The sequence below is a fragment of the Nelusetta ayraudi genome, unplaced genomic scaffold, assembly GCF_046127955.1.
Source record: "Nelusetta ayraudi isolate G7.1 ecotype Tasmania unplaced genomic scaffold, CSIRO-AGI_Nayr_v1 ptg000026l, whole genome shotgun sequence".
Taxonomy (NCBI): Eukaryota; Metazoa; Chordata; class Actinopteri; order Tetraodontiformes; family Monacanthidae; genus Nelusetta; species Nelusetta ayraudi.
The window spans coordinates 9,444,206-9,466,433 of NW_027466076.1; the positions used below are offsets into that span (position 1 = coordinate 9,444,206).

At 46.6% G+C, this 22,228-nt stretch overlaps 2 protein-coding genes across 3 annotated transcripts in view; both read right to left on the reverse strand.

Annotated features, from left to right (window-relative positions):
* Window positions 1-9,581, reverse strand: part of myo18b (myosin XVIIIB) — a 45,863-nt gene extending 36,282 nt beyond the window's left edge. The window contains exons 1-7 of the mRNA XM_076029747.1: window positions 9,311-9,581; window positions 8,501-8,649; window positions 6,867-7,030; window positions 3,600-3,743; window positions 3,152-3,505; window positions 2,557-2,620; window positions 758-870 (exon numbers count right to left, since the gene is read on the reverse strand). Of these exons, the coding sequence (XP_075885862.1) occupies window positions 758-870; window positions 2,557-2,620; window positions 3,152-3,505; window positions 3,600-3,743; window positions 6,867-6,905 (714 nt within the window). The 5' untranslated portion in view covers window positions 6,906-7,030; window positions 8,501-8,649; window positions 9,311-9,581. The remainder of the gene's footprint in view (window positions 1-757; window positions 871-2,556; window positions 2,621-3,151; window positions 3,506-3,599; window positions 3,744-6,866; window positions 7,031-8,500; window positions 8,650-9,310) is intronic.
* A 1,075-nt stretch (window positions 9,582-10,656) lies between these two features.
* grk3 (G protein-coupled receptor kinase 3) overlaps window positions 10,657-22,228 on the reverse strand; it is a 57,334-nt gene continuing 45,762 nt past the window's right edge. For both annotated transcript variants that reach the window (XM_076029757.1, XM_076029756.1), the window contains 6 exons: window positions 21,743-21,809; window positions 20,682-20,777; window positions 19,255-19,417; window positions 18,838-18,974; window positions 15,049-15,162; window positions 10,657-14,923 (listed from right to left, as the gene is read on the reverse strand). In XM_076029757.1, coding sequence (XP_075885872.1) covers window positions 14,762-14,923; window positions 15,049-15,162; window positions 18,838-18,974; window positions 19,255-19,417; window positions 20,682-20,777; window positions 21,743-21,809 — 739 coding nt within the window. In that variant the 3' untranslated portion in view covers window positions 10,657-14,761. The remainder of the gene's footprint in view (window positions 14,924-15,048; window positions 15,163-18,837; window positions 18,975-19,254; window positions 19,418-20,681; window positions 20,778-21,742; window positions 21,810-22,228) is intronic.

Genomic DNA, 22,228 nt, shown 5'->3' on the forward strand with positions numbered 1-22,228 from the left:
AAGAGGAAGAGGAAGAAGCGAAAGAGGAGCACGAGGAGAAGAAGTAGGAGGAAAAGTAGGAGAAAGAGGAGGAGGATAAAAAGGGGAGTAGGAGGAGGAAGACCAAGAGGAGGAGGAAGACGAGGAAGAGAAGGAGGGGGAGTAGGAGAAAAAGGAGCAGGAGGAGAAGGAGGGGAAGTAGGAGGAACAAGAGGAGGAGTGGGAGATAGAGGAAGAGAAGGAGGAGGAGGAGGAGGAACAGGAGGGGTTGAGGAGGAGGAGGAAGAGGAAGAAGCGAAAGAGGAGCACGAGGAGAAGAAGTAGGAGGAAAAGTAGGAGAAAGAGGAGGAGGATAAAAAGGGGAGTAGGAGGAGGAAGACCAAGAGGAGGAGCAAGACGAGGAAGAGAAGGAGGGGGAGTAGGAGAAAAAGGAGCAGGAGGAGAAGGAGGGGAAGTAGGAAGAGGAGTAGGAGGAGAAGGAGGAGGGGTAGGAGAGAGAAAGGGAGGTAGAGGAAGAGAAGGAGTGGGAGATAGAGGAAAAGAAGGAGGAGGAGAAAGAAGAGTAGCACGGGGAGGAAGAGGAGATGGACAAAGAGGAGGAGAGGGAGAAAGAGAAAGACAAGGAGGAGGAGGGGAAGTAGGAGTAGGAGGAAGAAAAGGAGTAGGTGGACGACGACCAAGAGGAGGAGCAGGAGAAGAAAGAAGAGTAGCAGGAGGAGGAGAGGGAGGAAGAGTAGCAGGAGGAGGAGGAGAGGGAGGAAGAGGACTGAGGAGGCACCTTCTCGATCTCGAACTCCGTGACGTCGTGCAGCGAGCCGTCCTTGTGCAGGCGGACTCTGACTCGGCCTGCTGGCAGCTCGGGCGTCCCCTCGTCTGGCTTCAGCTGGGTGGCTGCAACAGTTGCAGGCGAGACCATCAGAGTGCAGCTAACTGTGCTGACGCTTTTATTTTCAAATATTTATTGACCTGCTCGTAATTTCATTATCGTTACTAGTGCGGTCTGGGAAAGTTCGTTGTTTTTTTTTTCCAATTTGTTATCAGGCTTTGAGAAATTGTTTTTTCAATCGAGTAAACTTTGCCAACGACAACGAGGTTCTGCAAAGCACCTTATTAAAAAGATGATTTATTTGATTTACATGATTTTTAATAAGCGCGGTATTAAATCTAATAAGCACTGTTATCAAAATGACTCATTTGAAATGCATGACTTTCAATAAGCGCCCAAAAAAGATGACTCACACGTTTTGGCTGACTCTTGCATATCGGTTTGACTGTCGCTGTTATTTCATTTTGCTCAGCGAGCTGCTGTTTTGAAAAGCCCGACGACAAACCAAACAGAATTACAGTCTCGCCCCCATTGACGCCACGAATGAGCCATTTAGCGGCAATAAATTTTCCACTGCAAATTGAATTATATTTTCAAGCGGCCGATAAATCGGATGAAGGCTGGGACAAACTCGTGTGGTTAAAACAACCATCTGCCACGTGTGTAATACTTCAAGAAGAAGAAGAAGACGAAGACGAAATTGTTTCATAGTTTTATGGGAACGGAGCCGATCCAAAGGCCTTGTGTGACTGTGCGGATCCAGTGGGATTAGACGGGTGCAGTTAAGTGGCGGGATGGATGGATGGGTGGACGAAAAGAGCAGATGGACGGAGCGGCAGAAGTGGAGCGGCGGCATGAGGGACGCCGCAGCTAATATGCGACATACGCACGGTAGTTAACATAACGTGGCTAAACGATTAGCGGAGATTGGGAGTGGATTAGCGGAGGACTCTGCTCTAATCCCGGCAGATTATGGCGCAAAGGAGATGTTTGTAATAGAAATCTGTGTGCCGTCATTTGGATTGGATGAGCAAACCAAAACTGATATATTTATATGGATATATTATGTATTGATGTAGATTTTCAAAAACATTAAACAAGTAAAAATAATAATTTTGTAGATAAATGGTGGTCAAATTTAATTTCGCAGAACTTAATGGGGTTTCGCCGGTTTCACAAACATTATAATATGGTACAGCATTAAATTAACAATACATTGTTCCATGTTGGTTATTAATTCTAATTAGTTTAGCAGAATATCATTTTAGATAAATATTTGAATTAATTTCCAGCAAATATGGAACTGAAAAAACTTTTACACCTCGTTGCTTGAGAAACCCTGGTCGAGCCCCGGGTTTCTTAAATGTACATTCTGCAGTCGCTCAACCGTTTAGCCGAGCACCAGAAAGCATTTTCAGCCAGTTTCAAGAACAACTTAACTCAACCGGCTTCCTTTGAGTTTGTTCAAAACCAAAAGAAACACAGGGGGCGATCGCGAGCCTGCTGCACGCACACCCTCTTTGGCAGGACTCCAGCGAAACACTGCTGTTAATTGGTCCACTTAAATTCGACCCGCAGAAGATTTGTCCCAATCACCTTCCGAGCTGACCCTTGATCTTCTCAGGACACTTTCTATGGGCTCTTCACCGGTTGGGTGCGAGAGAGGACGGCGCAGGAAACGATACCGCGCGTTCCGAAGTTTATCGACCAATCGCATCGAGCGAACGGCAGTTTCGGCCGCGTCTACTCACCGAGGGAGAAGCCGTCCTTGTGAACGTACCACACGGTTCCAGCTTCGTACCAGACGTCCCTCACCTGAAACACAAGAGCAACAAAGACGCACAGTATTAGCAAAAGTGGTCAGTAAGTTAATACAATTAATTAGCTTTAAAAAGTTACTATTATTATATAATTGATTAATTGTGAATTCATTGTGAAAATCACTGTGAAATTCTTTTCAAAATCTTTATTTAAACTTTCAATATATAAATATGAAGTGCAGCCCAGTTTGTCGACGTCAGAAGACATTGCATCAACATGACGGCATATGTCAAGTATTGACAGTAAAGAAACCAAAAGAAAAAAAATAAAGAAAGATAAGTAAAAAAGTAAAGGTTTTTAACTGAGGCCTAGGTTAACGACAGGGCAGGAAGAAATTGCCAGAGTATTGCCACTTTTCTCATTATATATTAGAGTCAATGTACTTGTGTATAACTTAAATTCTAGCAGAAACATTGGAAAGCTTGGGAGGGATTTGCAGAATGTTGTTTCGTGTGAATGGAATTGGCCAATTATTAGCATTCGCTTAATTGCAAAATCCAAAGACCTCCCCATGGCACCACCGACCTCTCTCCTGTGCTGCTCCGTCACCGTCACATCCGCCTGCCGCCCCTCCGGCTCCTGCCTCTCCTCCGCCTCCTCCACCTGCTTCACCTGCTTCACCTCCTCCATCCTCTCCTCTTGCTCTCTTTTCGGCTGCAGCTTCTCGCCGCTCGTCTCGGACCTCGCGTCCTCCTTCCGTCTCTGCACGTGCGGCGGCGACGTCACTTCCTGGTTTCTGCTCCGCCGCTCGGCGTCCAACGCCAGCTTGTTGCTGATCAGCTGCTGCTCGGCGCGGAGGGACATCTCGGCCTCCAGGATGGGAGGCGTCTGGTCGGGCAGGAGGAACTGCTGCACCAGGCCGTCGCTCAGCTTGCTGGGCTGCGGGAAGGGGAGGGGGGGGCGGAGTCACAGGTCACGCTCTGCCTCGTTAACGCTGACAGAGACGGGGGGGGCGTCGAGGCGCTGCGCTCACCGCTTTCTCCACTTTGGCCTCGGGTTCCTTCTGTTTGGTCTCCTTCTCCGAGTCTCTGACCAGCTGCTTGAGGAAGCCGCCCGGCAGAGCTGACAGCGGCGGCGGCGGGACGGCCGTGTCCACCGGCGTCTTCTCCTCCTTGATCTGGAGGGACGGAACGCGGGGAGGGAAAAGTCACTTTGTGACCTGGATGTGCTTGGCCGTCAGCCTTTGCGTTCATGCCACACAAAGGCTCCAGTACTTGACACACAGCGGCCACTTCATTAGGTGCAACATCCAACTGCTTATTAAATGCAAAGGGTTAATCAAACAAATCAATCAGCAGCATTTCAGTGCCGGTGTTGTTGGGATTACTCCATAAAAGTAATGCAACTACTGGCTACTGATTACTCCTGTAAAAGTAATCTAATTACTCCTTGAACTACTTTGTTTCATAAGTAATCAATTACTAATTACTTTAGTTTAAAAAAAAAAAGATAAAGTAACACTTGAGAACGTCTTGTTTCCTGCACATAACGTACAACGAACCACAACATTCTTTCATTTAGACGAGATGAACTCAAAATAATGTTTGTATTTCCCGCTAGCAAACGCAATCGCTGTTTATTTCTTTTGCTGCCGCCATGCTTGTTTTGGTGCGTTGTCGCATACCCATATCAATGACTGTGCACGCACGGCTGCTTCATCAATCTGCAACATTTTTGTTTTCGGTTGTTTTTCTAAATTTCAGAGATTTTGTGTATAAAAATGAAAAAAAGACATTTTTAGCTTGCAAAATATTTCAGAAAAGTAATGGAATCGTGACTTGATGAAGTAATTATGATAGAATTACCAGTTTTGCCAGCGTAACCCCGTTACATTACTCCATCACTTAAAAAAAAAAGTAGTTTAATTACAGTAGTGGGTTACCTTGTTATAGATTACTTGCCAACACTGTTTTTTTTTTTCTTGCCAACACTGTTGAGTGCATTCAGGCGTGTAGACGACTTGCTGAGGTTCACTGCGAGCATCAGGATGGGAGAGGAAGGAGATTTAAGAGGCTCTGAACGTGGTGCCAGACGGGTAAGACACTGCTCTGATTGTTTCATAAACTGCTGCTGATCTACAGGGGTTTTCACATCGGCACGACCATCTCAAGGGATTAAAAAAAGATTTTGTCACCAAAAAGAGTAAATATCCATCCCGTGAGCTGCGGATGTGTGGAGGAAAATGCTTTGTTGACGACAGAGGGTCAAAAGATTTTTCTCTTGATTTACTTATCGAAAGGTGAAAAACTTTCGTCAAGAGCTCTGTGCAGCTCCACTCCTTGACTTCAGACTTTATTTTGTCTACTTGTCTTTATGACGCAAAGGATTTTTTTTTCTTATTTTCAAACAAAGTCCCGTCACCCTTTTGCTTTGTCTGAAAATAAGATGAAACCCCTTGTATCATCCGGATGATTCATCCCTTTTCCATCAAGGTCGCATTGTGGTGGTTGCCTTCCTTACCTTCACCCCGAGTTTAGTGGTTTTCGCACGTTCACGCAGCTCCACGGAAACATCTGAGTCAGCAGCGGCTACGCTGAAGAGAGCTAAAACAGACGGCTGGACCCGCTGACATTTTACAGTGATGTGTCACCTGCACGATGGAACACCATAAAGGTCACCACTTGGCGGCTGTTTTATGTTTGATGAGGCAAAGTTCTGAAGTGAGAAAACTTTGTGAGGGACCGTCAGCGGTGAATCATTATCATAACTTTTGTTTTTTACGAGCACCTTAATCGCCTGGTGTGTTGGGTGCTTGAGACTATAAAAAAGTGCAAGCGATGTTTTGATAAGTGTTTTTTATTGCCTATTTGGCTAAGTCTGCCCCTGGAGGAGTCCTGCCACTAAATCTTTGTGGTATCTGAGTTTCTTTAAAAGACAGAATTAAACCTTCAAACACGATGTAAGTCAGGGGCGAGAGAGTAGAATGGAAATCAGGACAACAAAGTGGTGTTGGAAAGAATTCACTTGAGATTGATTCCATGGGCATTCTCACGCACCCAAGTGTTGGCTTGCCTCAGCATTAGCGTAATTACTTTTGCTAGCATTTCAGCACAGCAGATGGAACATTCCCTAATTCATCTGGACTTACGTATCCATCTGATAGAGGCAGGGAAAGCAACACTTGGAAAGTGTCTTCTGTTAAATACAGTAGATCGAAGTGGGCCAATCACATTTTGTCACTGCTTTTTCATTAAATGGCAGATAGTCAATGTTTGCAGTCGCCATTGTTTGCTAATCATATTCACTTCTTCTCCTTCTGGTTTTCTAGGACAGTTTAGAATAGATTTTTACAGCCTTCATCACAGCTTAAATGACACTGATTGGTGACTTAGTACTAAGACAGAGTATTCGGTAGGAGGAGCAATGTTTAAAGACTGGTAATTAGAGTGATCCAGCTGCTGTTTGGGGCTACCAGCATGAGATCAGATTGCAGATTAATAGCCATCAGAAGTTACACAGTTACAAGTATTGTGATATTTATGGAAATGTCATTTGTGTAATTCAGGTGACTCTGCAGAAAAGCACAAAAGTATCATTTCAGTTGAAGACAATCAATACTTATCTGGAAAGCCAAGTAAAGATTGAAAAAAGGAAAATAAAATAAAGTTACTTTGTTTTGAAGACGAAACATCAAAACTTAAACGTAAACATGGGGATCATAGAAAAGACTTAAAGATGGAGTGTTTTCAGTTACACATTTTCCTCCAACAAGAACAATTTAACAGTTGATATACTAGGAAATATGGAGTCTTATCATTCATGCATTATTGTTTTAACACTGCCTTTGACAACAAACTACTGTCAAACTTAAGGATGGTTGCATGAATATAAAAGTGCCGCCAGAGTCGCCACTAAGATCACAGTGAGCAGTAAATGACAATTCAATGTTGAGCGATGTATCCCTTTCCATCACAATGGACCTCTATTGCAAAATCGAATACTATTTTTCCCATCACAAGCTTTGCGAATGCTGTACATTTCTGCTGGATGTATGATAGACGAAAGGTCAACGACGGAATGACTCTTTTTAAAAAAAGCTCCAGCTCACTTGCCAAACATGCAACATGACTAATACTTCATTTGCAGCAGCATGCAGACATAGCAGTAGCACGTCGGAGTGACCCGGGAGTTAGATCAGAGCGTGCTCCCCAATACGGCATCCAAGTTAGGTTGCGCTGTAAAGACGGGGTTAGCTATTGGATGCCCAGTCAGAACCGCATGCATGAAACTCTCCACCTCCCTTCTTCTCCCACAGTTTTAAGCGCGAGGACAGCGCCATGGTTTCTCAGACGGGGGAGGGGCGGGGCTAATCAGCGGGTGACGGTGGCCAGCTGCGGTGTCAAGAGTGGTGCCTGCCTGCCTGCCTGCGTGCGTGCGTGCGCGTGTGTGAGCAGGACGAAGAACCTGACAAAAACAAAAAAAAAGTGACAGAAGAAAGTTAAAGAGTGAGGCATCGCAGGTCTTGAGCAGCTGTGGGAATGACGAGAAAGTGTCAGGAGTGGAAGACGAGGGGTGAACCCATCAAAACAATGAAGTCAGAGATTTTGGAGGAGTTCACAAAACACACAAACACGCACACACACACACACACACGTGCCAAATTTAATCTTTCAGACGTTCCACAGCCATTGTGCTGGCTTCTTTGTTCTCTTACAAACTGCCTCCTCTTCCCTCTGTTGTGATGATGGCAAGAGCTGCTGTCACACCATCAAGTGTTCTTTTTTTTTTTTATGGAAACAAAAAGGTGTTTTTTTTTTGTTCCCACCATTTTTGGTGGCATTAATCGGAGTTTAGAAGTTTTTATTCTCCTGCCACTTCGCTGGACAGGTTGACAAAACACCGGCTCCAGATTGTAAACAGGCGACTGTTTCATCCGACATGAGCCAACTCAAAGCATCCCATCTACAGAACAGTGCAGAAACATACAAGGCACAAAGCAAAACTACAAATATGCACCTTAAGGTAATTTTTACATGTTTTGTTGCTGTTTCCAGGGAGCTTAAAACAAAACAAAACAAAGCACCAAAACAGAACTTTTGAAGATAACTAAATTGATTCATTTTACATTGTCATTATTTTATTTTGCATATAACGTCGTGCGTATGCGTCACAAATTCTTTGGATAGCACAGCATCATCAGCATCATGGACCAGTGGGGTCCCTCAGGGCCCTTTACACGACCCCTGGAAGTAGTTTTAAATATTACTTTAATGCCAATGTTGATACAAAACAAACAGTTTCTTGTTGTTAGCACGGCTGCTACGACAGAATGCATCCAGAATTCTACCCATCGACATCCAATGCGTCAGAAAATAAATCAAACATGACCTTTCTCCAGTAGCAATCTAACAAAACTATAAATATGCATTTTAAAGTAATTCTTTCATGTTTTGTTTTTGCTGTTTCCATGGACAGAACTTTTGAAGATGACTAAATGTATTCATTTTACATTGTTAGATCTCTCTATGAGTGATTCATTTTTTACATATTATGTATGACGATGTCCTGCGTATGCGTCACAAATTCTTTGGAGAGCCCAGCATCATCAGCATCATGGACCAGTGGGGTCCCTCAGGGCCCTTTACTCGGCCCCTGGAAATAGTTTTAAATATTACTTTCATGTCAATGTTGATACTAAACAAACAGTTTCTTGTTGTTAGCATGGGTGCTACAGTAAAGACAGAAAATAAATCAAACACCTTCCTCCAGTAGCAAACTATGGGAGACTTTTATGGTTTCCTAAATATAAACTTAATTCATTTAGAAAGGAGATATTATTGTTCGACTAGATGCTTGCTAAGCTCTTTCCCGTCAGCGCACAAAACACAAATATCCACGCCTGCGTTTCCTGCCAACATGACCATTGTGACTCACAAGAACTTATTTCCTGTTATTGCCTCTCGCCGCGGCCTTCCCAAATGGCTGCAGACGGACTTTGAACCGGACCCTTCATTCCGCCCCGCATTCACCGCTGTTCCCCTCCACGTCTCTCGCGTGTGCGATCCAGTATTTTTAGATGGACGCTACAAAAAAAAATCCCAGGAAATGAGCCTTGAGACGTCGCTTTTGTATCACTTGGGGTCAAACGTGCCTTATCGCAACTCGCATCTGCCGCAATCTGACCCAGACCAGAGCCAATCATTTGAGGTTGAGCATGATCAGACTTGCGAGAGGACAAACACAATGGGCCGCAAATTGGGTCAGTCGCTGTAACCGGCAGCTTGTTGGTTGGCTTCAACAGAACAGAACAGAACAGAGCGCTTGGCCACGACAAACAGCAGCCGTAAAATGGAAACACTCCACATGACACTGTGCCCAACTCTGGACTCCCTGCTCTCTCCTGACAAGTGACACCTGACACCTAAAACATTGCACTGATAGCCGCTGAAATGACCAACACAAACTGTTTCGCACGTACACAACTAACGCACAACATTTTGCGACCGTGAGGAGAAACGCTCGAGTTTGATCGCACGAGACGAACATGGAGGGGAAGAGAAAATGAAGACTGTGTTCTGGAAATGGTCGAAGTTTGCTTCCTAATGTCAAATCACAGCCTGGCAACTAAAGCACAACTGGCAACCATCAGACTCCGTCCCAGCAGCACAAATCAGCCAAAAATAAAACCTGATAAATGCCTACCGGCCTGTCCAGACAGCAAAGCACACACACAAGAACACATACCTTGAAAAAGGGGTGAGAAAAAAAAAGAATCTACAAATTCCAGATGGCCAGTGAGTGGCCCCAAAAAATGGGGGGAAAGAAAGAAAAGAAAAAAAAATCCTGTGAGGCCAAATGAGTGTCCCGCTGTCACACAAACACCACCGCAGGCGCACGCAGGCCGAGGCAGACTGAGCCGGACGGCGGTGTCAGAAATAGAGTGACACAGACCGATAAGCAACAGGCCTGACAGACGAGTCCTCTATAAATATCTGCAGGCAGTCAGGGGGCGATTCGGGGGGAGAGAGAGAGGGGGGCGACAGCCGTGCCGGTTAAACTGCCCGACACCAGACCCATAAAGAAAGGAGAGAGAAGAGAGAAGTTAGCGCGGCAGGGAAACAGCCAGAATCGATAATGAACCAGCTGATATTTCGCTTTTCTTCTCTCAGAGCGAACGTCTGCTCAGCTCAGAAGCTGAGCGAAACGGGGCCGGCAGACGACAGACGCCGGCTTTTCTGGAAGGGGGCACAAGTGCACATGTGAGGTCCTCACCACGTCAGCTGTCCGGCCTGACGGACAGCTCCAGGTGAAGAGGGGTGAGGAGGAGGAGGAGGAGGAGGTGGTGGAAGGGCCAGAATCAGCAGCCTGGTCCCTCATGCATGAATGTTTACATTCTAATACTACGCGGGGATCAAATGTTTTTTGTCATCAACCGAGCACATTGCGCCGTAGGTAAACACATTCTCCAGGCATCGAACGTTGAGATACGAAGAGATGTTTCTCAACGGCTGCAACAGGTGCAAAAGCTAAATGTGAGTTTTCTCAGGTGCGTAATATTAAGAGTTTACATATGAATAAAGAAGCAGCAGGCCCACTTGTAAGGGGTCCAGAACGTGAACCTGCTCGAGGTTTGTTCCCACCACTAGATGGCGGTAAATCTCAAGCAGTTGACCTTTAAAAACATTTTTTATGGTTCCCCATGTAAATTAGAGGTTTGAAAGCACTGAATTCTTTTATTGGCAGAATTTTACTCCAAAACATTTTTTTTCAGGTAAATGTGCTATATTAAATACAAAGTATTCAAATCCTTTCAAAAGCCTTGATGGCAATCTGAGGGTTTATTCATCATCTTTTGGACTTAAATCTACAGGAAGATGAAAATTGTTTTTCCTGTAATTTGCATTAGTCTTGCAATACCGGCTGGTTGAAGCTTCCCTTGTCATTTTATTCTTTAATATTGGTGGCCCGTTTTTCCTCGAATATTGTTTGAAGTTTTCAAATGTTGAGTGAATGCGTGAACGAATCGTACATCTCGTCAGCGACGACACAAGTGACACTCGGCAAAGAAAAGCAAGCATGGCAGAAGGCAACACGGAAAAAGGATTTTTATTCATGAACTGTTTTTACAAGCAGTCCAACACGCAACTTCCTACCTGTCTCAAAAAAAAAAAAAAAAAAAAAAAAGGAATTGAAATAAAATAAAATTTCATAATAATCATCGTATAACATTATCAATTATATATCAGTATTATCATAACCTTTAATGGCAATAATAACCCAAAGCCAGTAGTACTTGTGTTTATCTGTGGTATATGAAATAAAAAAACTAAAACAAAAACAGGTTCTGATGGGTGTAAACCGGAGGAGATTTCTACAGCGAGCTCTCGGCTGAGGGCTCGTCCACGGCGAGGGGAGACTGAGACAGGGCTCCCCTGGCGCGCAATAAATATGAAAGAGCAAAGAGTCCTGTATTCAAACAAAAATAATCATCTGGAACTCGCAGGTACAATATCTAAAGTCTTTTTTTTTTTTTTATGTGCAAGATTTGAGCTGAAGTCTTCACCACAAACAATTATACTCACATCAAAATCCCCGACCTGCCCCTGAAACAGTTTCATTGTTGTTTTTCTACATTAAACTTTTAAATAAACCTAGAGCATTTTTTCTCATTTCATATACACACATATATATATACTTTTTGAGTTTTGTCTTTTTTTTTTTTTTCCTATATGCCTTCCTTTCTAAAAACTGATTTGAGTCGAGTGTGTGTTCAAGCACGTGATTGGTGGGATGACCAAAAACGAAAGGCCGGCTGCATCAACGAGCCACCCACCCACACACACACACACACACACACCCACCAGCACACACACACGCAGCAAAATATGATACGGTGCTCTCTCTCTTTCTCACACACAAACACACACACACACACACACATACACACGTAACTCACATGCACACGCACACACACACCTGAGTGTGCATACAGTGTGAATGGAAACTTTAGCAGAGAGCAGAGGCGGCGTGAGTCCTGATGGAAACATGGCGGACAAAAAACACGCGTGCACACACACACGCACACACACTCGGCTTTTCAAAGAAGAAAAGAAAAACGCAAAAAAAAAAAAGCAAGAAAAAAAGTTGTTTGGTCACAGTTTTTGTACCCTTGAAAATGTCACCTTAGCTTCCACCGCAGTTTTGTGTGCCAGGTGTGTGTGTGTGTGTGTGTGTGTGTGTGTGTGTGCGTGCTCACTGTGGCGTGGCTCAAGAGTCCAGAAAAAGGAGGCTTCCCATTGGTTACACTCAATCAGCAACAGTTATTTGGCACATTTAACATCTATTAAGTAACACATTGGGCTAAAAAAAGAAAAAAGAAAAAGAAAAAAGGTGCAACCACATACTCTTCAATGAAAACAATAAAAACCATTTTGGTTTACAAAAATAAAAGACACCTTCAGAGGTGACGAGATTCTCTCTATAAGACGACCTCTTCTTCCTCCTCCTCCCCCCCCCCCCCGACCGGTAAAGGCTACAAAGAAAAAAGACGGAGAGAAAGAAAAATCCCGACGAAACCCCCTTCCCCAAAAAATTGTTTTCCTTCCTCCTTCAACTGCAGGTCACATATCAAAGCCCCCCGCAAATGCATGGACGTTGCAGACAAGGACACCGCTACTGCATGGTAAAAACAAAATTAGCAAATAATGACAGAAGAAGAAAAAAAAAACCCGACAACCCTGAAATCGATGAATGTTTCTCCTCCTCCTCCTCCTCCTCCTCCTCGGCAGCAGCAGCAGCAGCAGCGAGCTTCCATTTGACACCATTGTGCGCGTTTCTCCTCCTCCTGCCGTTACCACCAGGTGCATACGGAGGAGAACTGTTAAAAAAGCGCTGCTAAATTAAAAAAAAAAAAGAAAAAGAGAGAAAAGAATAAGATTCACCCCACCCCATCTGAACTGTGTCACATTTAGAAAACATCACATGTAGACCCGGAGGAAAACTCCACCCTGAAACACAAGCGAGGAATGTCGACAATCACAAGCCGGACAATACAATTTTTTATTCTTGTGTAATTCTGTCGCAAATTCTTTTTTTTTTTTTTTTCTTTCTATATTTAAGATGCGAGTCGATGATTAACTGTGGTTTAATCGCAGCGGCCGGAAAGTCCCGCTATGGACTCAACACTGTTCTCCGCCTCTGAGGCGAGGCGTCACGGGGGGGAGGGGGAGCCAAGTTCTTGGAACGGACAAAGTTAAGCAGGTGCAAAAACGGACGCAGCTAAGACACGATAGAAGAAGAAGAAAAAAAAAAAAAGCTACCGGGACCGGATGCGCTGCAATTCATGGTTGGCATAAAAGGTAAAAAAAACAAAACAACAACTATATATTCTACTGATAGTAATAATAATGAGTTTGCTGATGCCTGCTGGCAGCCTGCCGGGGAGCTTCCCTCTTCCCTCAGGATCTCGAGACGTCTGTCTGGCGGGAAGCTAAGACTCTTTGATTTCATCTGCGCTGGGCAAACGAGAGACGTGGCTAATTTCTGACTGGCACATTTCAGGGTGGGTTTCTCCCGACCCCCCCCACCCCCCACCCCTTTCTCCCCCCCACCCCCACCTCCTAGTTAATTAGCTTCAGCTCTTCACAGCTTCTCTAAGCTTCGACCGTCTGACTTCTAAATTGGACACAGTTGAACTGAGGTAAACACAGCGCTGCAAAAGTGATTGTAAAAGCGGTCGGACTCCTGGCTGACCCCCCCGCAACCCCCCATCCCCCTCCCGCAAAGTAAGACAAGCCGCCTCCCACCCCTCCTCCTCCTCTTGGTCTCTCCCGCGACTAGAAAAGGCAGGACAGATTCACGAACAGAGAAGAGAGTTCCTCAATAATGCAAACACTGAAACACTGGAGATGCACAGAGAGAGAAAAAAAAAGGAGTTTTTTTTTTTCCCGTCTTCTTATATATACACACACACACCCGCTGGAGAGTCACGGCCTTGGATGCCCCTCCCCTTCCTTCCCCACCTCCCCGCTTCACAGACTTCAGACGCCGTCGTCCCAAGTTACCGAACCGTCAGGGATCCCAGTCTCCGCCGTTCTCATGGCAACCGGCTGCTGCGTGTCAGCCAATGGAATCTCAGTCTCGGTCTCTGTGGTCCAAGTGGCTGCACAAGAGCAAAAAGGAGTCCGTGCTTCCTGTACCTCCTGTCCTTTTTTTTTTCCTGCACTGGAACGATCAATCGCCGCCGCCGCTGCCGCCCACCGGCGCCCCCTCTCGCCTGTTGCCGTGCATCCGAGGGCTCCTCCTGGACGCGAGTCATGTGAGTCAAAGTAAAATATTGACGTTGGCACTTTTTCCACGCGCTCCAGGAGCGAGAGGGAGGAGCAGTTTGTGAGCCGTGAGCGCGACAGGGAACCGGTCCGGCGGCCGTCCACTTCTTCTTCTTCTTCTTCCTCTTCTTCCGGGGACGGAAGGAATGTCTCTGGACAGGCTGGCCGACTGAGCGAAGACGATCGGGTGGGGGAGGCAAAAATGCAACAGCAAAACAAAACAAAAAAAAACACCCAAAAGAGGGTCCTTCTAGATTCACCCGATTCAGGCGGAGGGAGGTGTTGGGAGGGGAGCGGAGGACCGAGGAGGAGGAGGAGGGGTTGGGTGGGGATTGGGGGTGGGGCAGACAGGGAGAGGAGGAGAGAAGAAGCGGCTCCTCGTCACGTTCATGCAAGAGCTTCTTCTTCACATGCTGAGCGTCTCTCTCTCTCTCTCTCTCTCTCTCTCTCTCACCCTCTCTCACTCTCTCACTCTCTCTCTCCGCGGCCCTCTCTGTCAAACTGGCGAGGCCCCATGGCGGGGCGGGGCGGGGTGGGGCGAGCGGGGGAGGGGCACAAGGAAACCGTGCTCCTGATGGGTTGTCGGATGAGTTGTGTGTGTGTGTGTGTGTGTTTGTAAGAGTGTGTGTCTGTGCGTGCGTGCGTGCGTGCGTGCGTGTCGGTCGGTCGGAGGCTGGTGGACGTGGACCTATTCCCCGCTTTGAGGCATCGTGGGTGGGCTGCGGAAAAAAAGGTGCGAGGGGCGAAAAAGTCCTGAAGCCAATGAGAGAGGGTGAGGGTGTGTGTGTGTGTGTGTGTGTGTGTGTGTAGGTATGTGTGTGTGTACGTGCGTGCGTGCGTGCGTGTTTTTATGGATATGGGTGTGTATTCACAGGCCGTTGCTGTTGCGGTGCGTGAGGGGCGGCTTGGAGAGCTCCAGCAGTCCGGACCGGCCTTTGCCGATGACTTTGGGGGCGCGGCGCAGCAGCTTCTGGGCTTCTGTGAAGGCTTCGGTCAGCTCCTTCTTCCACTGCACGAACTCGGGGTCGCTCTGCGGGACGCACAGAGACAACAGAGAGAGATATAATGGCATCCGCCTTTCGACACTGAGAAGAAACAAGGGGGTCCTCCCCTCCGCCCCCCGCCCCCCCCCTCCCCCCACCCTCCGCCTCCTACCTCGCACTGGAGCACAAACTGCTTCCCTCCCTTGATGCGCAGCAGGATGCACTTCTTGTCTTTAATCTGCGTCTCGTCCACCGTCACGATCTGCTCCATCGTCAGCAGGTTTTGCTGCGGGGGGGGGGGAAGACAGGCGGGTTGTGAAAAACGAGCGCGGAGGGGAAAAGGAGGGATGAGCGGGAGAGGCCAGCCGTGAATTGGCGAACTTTGCATTTGCAGCTAATCGTGTTGGCCGCAGTAAATTTGTCACTTCACGCAGAAAAAAAAACAAAAAAAAAAAACGATGAGAGATTCACCGGGGGAATGACAAGCCCAGTGAGAAAAGCAATACATATTTGACTGCTTAAGTTTTATTTAATCAAAACAGCCAGAAACAAATTTGTCTTGTTTTTTTTTCCAATTCAATGGGTTATTTGTCCATTATTCTCGAAAGTGGGAGCTACTGCAAAAGTGGATGATAAGCCCACTAGAATATTTGCGGGGTAATAAAGTAAATTTCTTTTCTTTCCAATAACTGGTCATATTTCTTTCTAACCACACCACCCCTCCATCTCGACATCCACCGGCACAGACAGACTGTTGAGTCAAAAGCGGAAGCTAAGCTGGCCGATATAATAGCAGCTTCCTCGCGGAAACCGCGGCTGCGTTTCCATTACCCCTCTAGAATTACGCGAAACCTAAATATCGCAATAAAAAAACTCGTAATAGAAAACTTTGAAAAACCTCTCAAATTTTGCTCAAAACTTTTGACGCTCTCACAACGAGGTTTTTCAGATAGATCGATATATAGAGGTATATCGCAAAAAAGTCATGGAAACACTTTTTCGGCATTTTACACGTCACCGGACTTGACGCCAATTCACGTCAAGTGAAAATGGAACGCTATGTTTGCAAGGACGAGAAGACGTAATAAACAACCCTTCTTGACGGCAAACAACATTGAAATGCAGATTTAAACAAGACATTTTGTACCTCCATCCAGACACTTGTCTGGCCGGGGTGACACGGAGACTTTCGGGACTTTCCATTGCAAATGCGCATTCCAAGATGGTCCGAGATGATTTGCGCCTCTGAAAACTTGGCCGCGCTTTCACAAAGAGAGCGACTATCTCGCCGGTGCCATTAATCAGCCGAGTTACGAGGGGCCTCGCGGCACCATCGGCGCTGCGGGCGACGGCGGTGGTCGACACGAACCGGACGGAAGTGAATGATTTAAGGTGGTGGTGGGTAAACCTCAGCCGCAGACTAAATCATCGCCTCGTGTAAAAAGGGGCGAAAAAGAGAAGGCTGATATGGACAAAGCCTACTTGTTTGAACTGAGTTACAAAAAAACAAAACAAAAAAAACAAAACAAACGACCGAGCTGGATAGAAAAACATTTGTTTAGAATAATATTTGAGCCTGAGGTGTGGCATTAGGCTAAGAAGGTTGGAAGCCTGCAGCTGTTTCACATCTCCCTTATTTGTATAAAAGTCAACCTTCAGGTTTGTGTCCTGCTCATGAAAATTGTTTAAAGTCAAGTAAGGTGCGTAAAGAGAAGCCAAAAAGAAAAGTCAGAATCGAGAATTGGACTTTTTCTGCGGCGTGAGCGTTTTTTTATTTTCTTCCTGTTACTAATTTCAACGCTTATTTCTAGTTCGTGGTCGTGTGATGCGCCTGCCAGGAACGTCCAATAAAGACAATTTATTTCTGCTGGGCTGCATGTAGGGAATGAAGCAGGGCCACATTCAGACAGATGAGAGTTTTGCAGGACTTTTAAACGTTAACGTGATCGAGTTGTGAACACATTTCTGATTGTTCAGGTCACTTCTACTCTCTGCCTCAATCAGTACGTTTACATGCAGAGCTTAATGGGACGAAGCTCATAATTCGGTTTTCTCGCCTGATCGGACTTCTCTCCTTGTCCCCGTTTACACACAGCTGAGAAAATGCAATTATTGACAGGTCCCCTACAGTAGGGGGCGCTGAGTCTTTTCAGCGTGTTTAACTTCCAGGCAACCTCTTTCCTAACTGGAGCGAGATACAACACCGGTGTTATGTCCGTACTGGTCATCAATTTAACAAGTTTCCACACCGAATGGCTACAGATTTGCTGCGCCACCGTCAGCGGATTGGTCAAAAATTCACAAATGTACATGACATATTAAAGGGGATTTTAAGCTACCACAGCCAATATACTCTTGGAAGCAGTGTTGTTGGGATTATTCCATAAAAAAATAATCCAATTGATTACTGATAACTTATTTAAAGTAATCTAATGACTTCTTTAACTACTCCGTTTCATAAGTAATCAATTACTAATTACTAAATACTTTAGTTAAAAAAAGATAAAGTAAAAGTTGAGAACATCTTGTTCCCTGCACATTAACCTACAAAACCACAATATTCTTTCATTTAGACGAGATGAACTCTAAATAATGTTTGCGTTTCCAGCGACAAACGCAATCGCCATGCTTGTTTTGGTGCATCTTCGCATGTCAGTGACGTTGCATGCACGTTTTGTGGATAATAGGACATTTCTATCTTGCAAAACATTTCGGAGAAGTAATGCAATCCCACTACATTCCTAGGTTACCAACAAGCAGTTTAATTACAGTAGTGGATTACTTGGTCATAGATTACTCGCCAACACTGCTTGTAAGTAAGCGCTATCTATCGGCTGTCTACCTCTGTGAGCTAGCGAGACTCGCAGCTAGCACGGCTTTCTCTGGGTATTAAGTCAATGGAGGCAGCATCCAGGTAACATTTTGATTTGGGCTGCCTGAGACACCTGGTTTCCCTCGGCTACTCTGGTTTTCTTTACTTTCTTCTAAATCAAAATGTCAAAAAGGGCTCTTCCTTCTATGCACTGAAGCCGAATCTAAGAGGCGGAAAGTGGGGGAGGGGGAAGCGGTCTACGCTTCTAAACGACCATGAGGACCAAGACAGCAGAGGGAGAGAGGGACGAGGACACAGCGGGGGACCTGGGGACCTTGTGTTGACACTCACCCCTTCTTTTTGCTTTTTAAAATGTTTTAGCCACGAGTCCTTCAGTGTGACGACAGGACAGACAAGACAGACAGACAGACAGACAGACAGATGGACATACAGACATCTTTTTCTTTAGGACAGACAAACATGGATGTGAGACAGTGACTTTTTGGGGGATGATAAAGCGCTGATGGTTTTTAGGGTGTCGCCCCGGTAGGTTTCCTTTGACAGGTCAGCGGATTTGAGCCGACCACGTGGGTTCCAACATTAGAAAGTTCAGCTTTATCAACATGTTTGGGTGACCGCGGTCATTAATTTTTACTTTAAAGAATTAAAAGCATTTCTTTTCAATTGACTGTTTCATTTCTGTATATTTCTATGTATGTTTTTGCAGTAGCGACAGCGGGTAACCCCCAGGTTATTTGTTCTTGTGAACTGTTTGACTCACTGCTGTACTGTGGAATTTCCCTGTCCGTTCCAAATAAAGATACCATTTTAAAAAAAAGCAGACGGTAAAAAGCAGTAAAAGAAGAAAAAGCATCATTAAAGCTCAAAGACAGACAGACAGACAGACAGTGAGGCTTTCCTGTCACTTCAAGATCATAAAAGGGAGATGCTGATGCTCGACACCACAACTCAACTTGAAAAGGTTTGCCATTTAAAAGTGTTTTTTTTTCTCCAGGATTACGAAGGCTGAATGAAAAGGAAGCGACGCGCAAGGAGGTTTTTACGGGAGACGAGAGGTGACACCAATCGCCACGTGGATTTGGCCTATGGCGGCGTCACCGTGGGGTGTGACGGGCGGCGTGCACGTACCCGCGACTCGCCCTCGCCCCTCCACTCCACACGGTTGGGGAAGAGATAGAAGTAGCGGCGCTGCCACTGGGTCAGGAAGGGGTTCCCCAGCTTCAGCATGTAGCCGTGCATGATGCAGTCCCGTCCCAGGGCGTAGTCTGCACGCAAACACACACACACAGACACACAGGAAAACAATGTCAAGACATCTGCGTGTCCTCCAAGAGTTCACTTTGCACTTTTCAAAAGTTGCCGATTCCAGTTCTTATCTCTTCTATCTGCCGTCCCTGCCTTATGTCTGCGCGATGTGCATTACACGCTGTGAGCGTCCCAGTTAGGGAACACACGCGCCTCCCCTCAGGGCGTCATTAAGGCCCCGTCTGTTTTTGCTTTTTGGTGGCCTGTTGGAGCGGCTGCGCCGCGGCCGCCTGCTCGTACCCTCCTCGTGGCCCTGCTGCTTGTTCTTGGCCCGCTTGCGAGCCTCGTTCTTGTCCGTGTCCGAGTTGACCGCCTCGTACACCGTCTCCGCCACCTCCTGCTGCCAGCGCTCCGAGATGACCAGGGGGAAGTTCTTGTACAGGTCCTGGTCGCTGTCCAGCAACTGCGGGGCGAGATGTTGATGACATAATATTAAAATTCACTATCTTCATGTCCTTGGTTAGAAAGGAGCAGGAAGAAGAAAAGCGTAATTGAGTGTAAAAACACACATAAGCAAATGAGCGTATCTGGTTCCTCATCTTATAGTGGAGGAATTCTAACTTCCTTGAGTGAGACACCGGGGCAGAGACGACAGACAGTCTTGCTGCCCAGGACGAAGGAGCGTCTGCAGCCAGGCTCTCGTATCAGAGCACCGACCGGCTAGAACGCCACGGAAGTGAACGCAAGTGTTCTCGACTCGGCGGCGTCGAAGGATGATTCAGCGTTACTACAGCTGCGCTAATGCTGCTAATCAATCTACCGGTCCGCGAGAGCAGTAGGTTCCTGCAGGGACAAGAAGTTCGACGCAGGACAAAAGAAAAAAAAAAATACCGTCAATAAAGACAGAAGGTGGTCGATGATTGTCAGTAGTGACTGAATCAGCAGTGTGCGGTGAGAAAGAGTCACATTGCAATTGCGTGATGAGCAACTACAATTTCAACTTTTTTTTCAACTATGTGAGCTAAAATTTCATTGCAACACAAACTGCAATAATAATTAAAAAAAAATAAATAAATAACTTTTCTAGAGTGACACTGGTGGTTGGTGATCTTAAACATCGTTTCTCTCCTCCGCTGGCCAAAATCTGACGAGTCCCTGCTCTTCCTCTTCACAGAGCGACACGTGCGCCGCCACCGCTGTCCACACGCCGGTCAAGAGGCCGAGAGTCTGTTTACACACCGTGACGTCAACCCTTTGCGGCTCCACTCTGGGGCAGCTTCTTAGGTCTCCTTACAGCAGCAGTAGTCTTGGTAATGCAAATCGCTGACGACCGGGGGGGGGGGGGGGGGGAAGAGGACCGAGGGGGGGGGGAGGGGGGGGGGGGGGGGGAGGTATTTCGCGAGGGAGAGCAGAGGCCTTCGTTTGCAGCTGGATGCCGGGTGAAATTCAAACAAACTCGGCGGCCAACGTAAACAAATTGTCACCTTCGGTTAGAAACGAATGTTTGCCTTTGCCGCCTGGAGACTCATCGAAGCGACTATTTTAGGAAACGGTCTGGCCGTTTGCCCCCGCGGCCTGACGCCGCTATTAGCCCAGCGCCGGCCGGCCGTCACCTGAAAGGCTTCCCGGTCTAAATCGATCACCGCCGAAAACCCTCCAGCCGGGAAGCGATTCCCTTTAATGCTGCGGGAGAGTCAACGGCGCGTTCGTGCAGGAGTCGGCCTCACCTTGATGCCTTTGGTGTCCTCCTCATCAAAGGAGCCGATGTCGAAAGCGTCGGCGGCGTTCACCTCTCCCCTCGGCGGGATTAAAGGAGGCGAGTACTGCGGGAGGAGGGGGAGGAGAGAGGAGAGAGGAGAGGCGGTCGTCAGAGCAAGTGGGACGGAGGAGGAGGAGCAGATTAACAGAGAGAGCCGCGGCGGAGCCGAAGTGTCTACTAGAACGGCTGATAACTGATAAACAACAACAACAACAAAAAAAAAAAAGCACACACACAAAAAAAAGCCAAAAGTGCTGCGTTTCTCCTTTCTGTTTTACTTGTTGGGGTCTTTCTTATGATCCGAATACCTATATAATACTACTGCAGGGAAGCAGCTGAGCGCACTTGTCCCTGGAGGGGGGTGGTGGAGTGGTGGTGGTGGTGGGGGGGGGGGACCACTGTTGTGCAGAGTATAGGGGTCAAACACAAAGGATATTCGCGGCACTCTGCTCCGTCGCAAACACTATTAAATAACGCCGTGGAGATGTAGGTCAAACAACAACAGAGCGGCGGAAAGATCCCCGGAACAGAGAGCCAGCATCAAAGCTTTCGTTCCAACTTGATTTTGTTTCAGAATAGAATATAATAGAACGTATTTGGGGCCATTTGCACAATTACAGCAACAAAAAGTAGTGCAAAAGTGAAGGAAAATTATATTAAGTAAAAAAAGAAATAAAAATCAAGTCAAAGAGTAAGAAAGGAAAACAAGATATTTACATGTTATGAACAGTTGGATTATTTATAGTTATCTACATAGTGCTGACGTATAAGTAACCTTTATGAAATGCAAAGGTGTTTAGGTTAGAAGATGAATTCATTGAGTGCAGTTGTATGGCCTGATGGCTGCAGGGAGAAATGATCATCTGACGAAGTTCGGCTTGAAAAAAACAAACATTAAAAAGTTTCAATGTGTTTTTTTTATGTTTACAACATCAAAAAACGAAGAAATCGACGCGCAGAGTGCCGCCGCCGAACATTGTCTTCCGAACCCGTGGCGAGGAAACCGACCGGGAAAAGACGCTGACTCACCTTCTGGAGGTAAACCTGCTGCCAGTCAATGCCTTTGAAAAACTGGTGCTCCTTCACCTCGGGGGCCCTGCATGCCGTGGCGGGTAGTGGGTGGGTGGGGAGGGAGGGAGGGAGGAGAGAAGACGGATACAGTTCTGGTTAACATTGTCCACTGGGTGGCAGCATTTGCCGCGTGACTCCTCTTTTTTCCCCAGCGTTTCCCTGCTATTTGGGGAGGAGGAGGAGTGTGTGTGTGTGTGTGTGTGTGTGTGTGTGTGTGTGTGTGTGTGTGTGTGTGTGTGTGTGTGTGTGTTGGGGGGGGGGGGGGCAGCGATCCATCACTCTGCTTTAGTCATGAGCTGATGTGAAATGACGGCACCAGTGAAATCAGCCATGGTTTGTGGGGGTGGGGGGGAGTCATGTGACGTCTGCCTCTGTCCAGCGCTCCTCCACCACAGTGAGTGGGTGGTGGTGGAGGTGGTGGGGGCACTGGCAGGAGGCATCCGA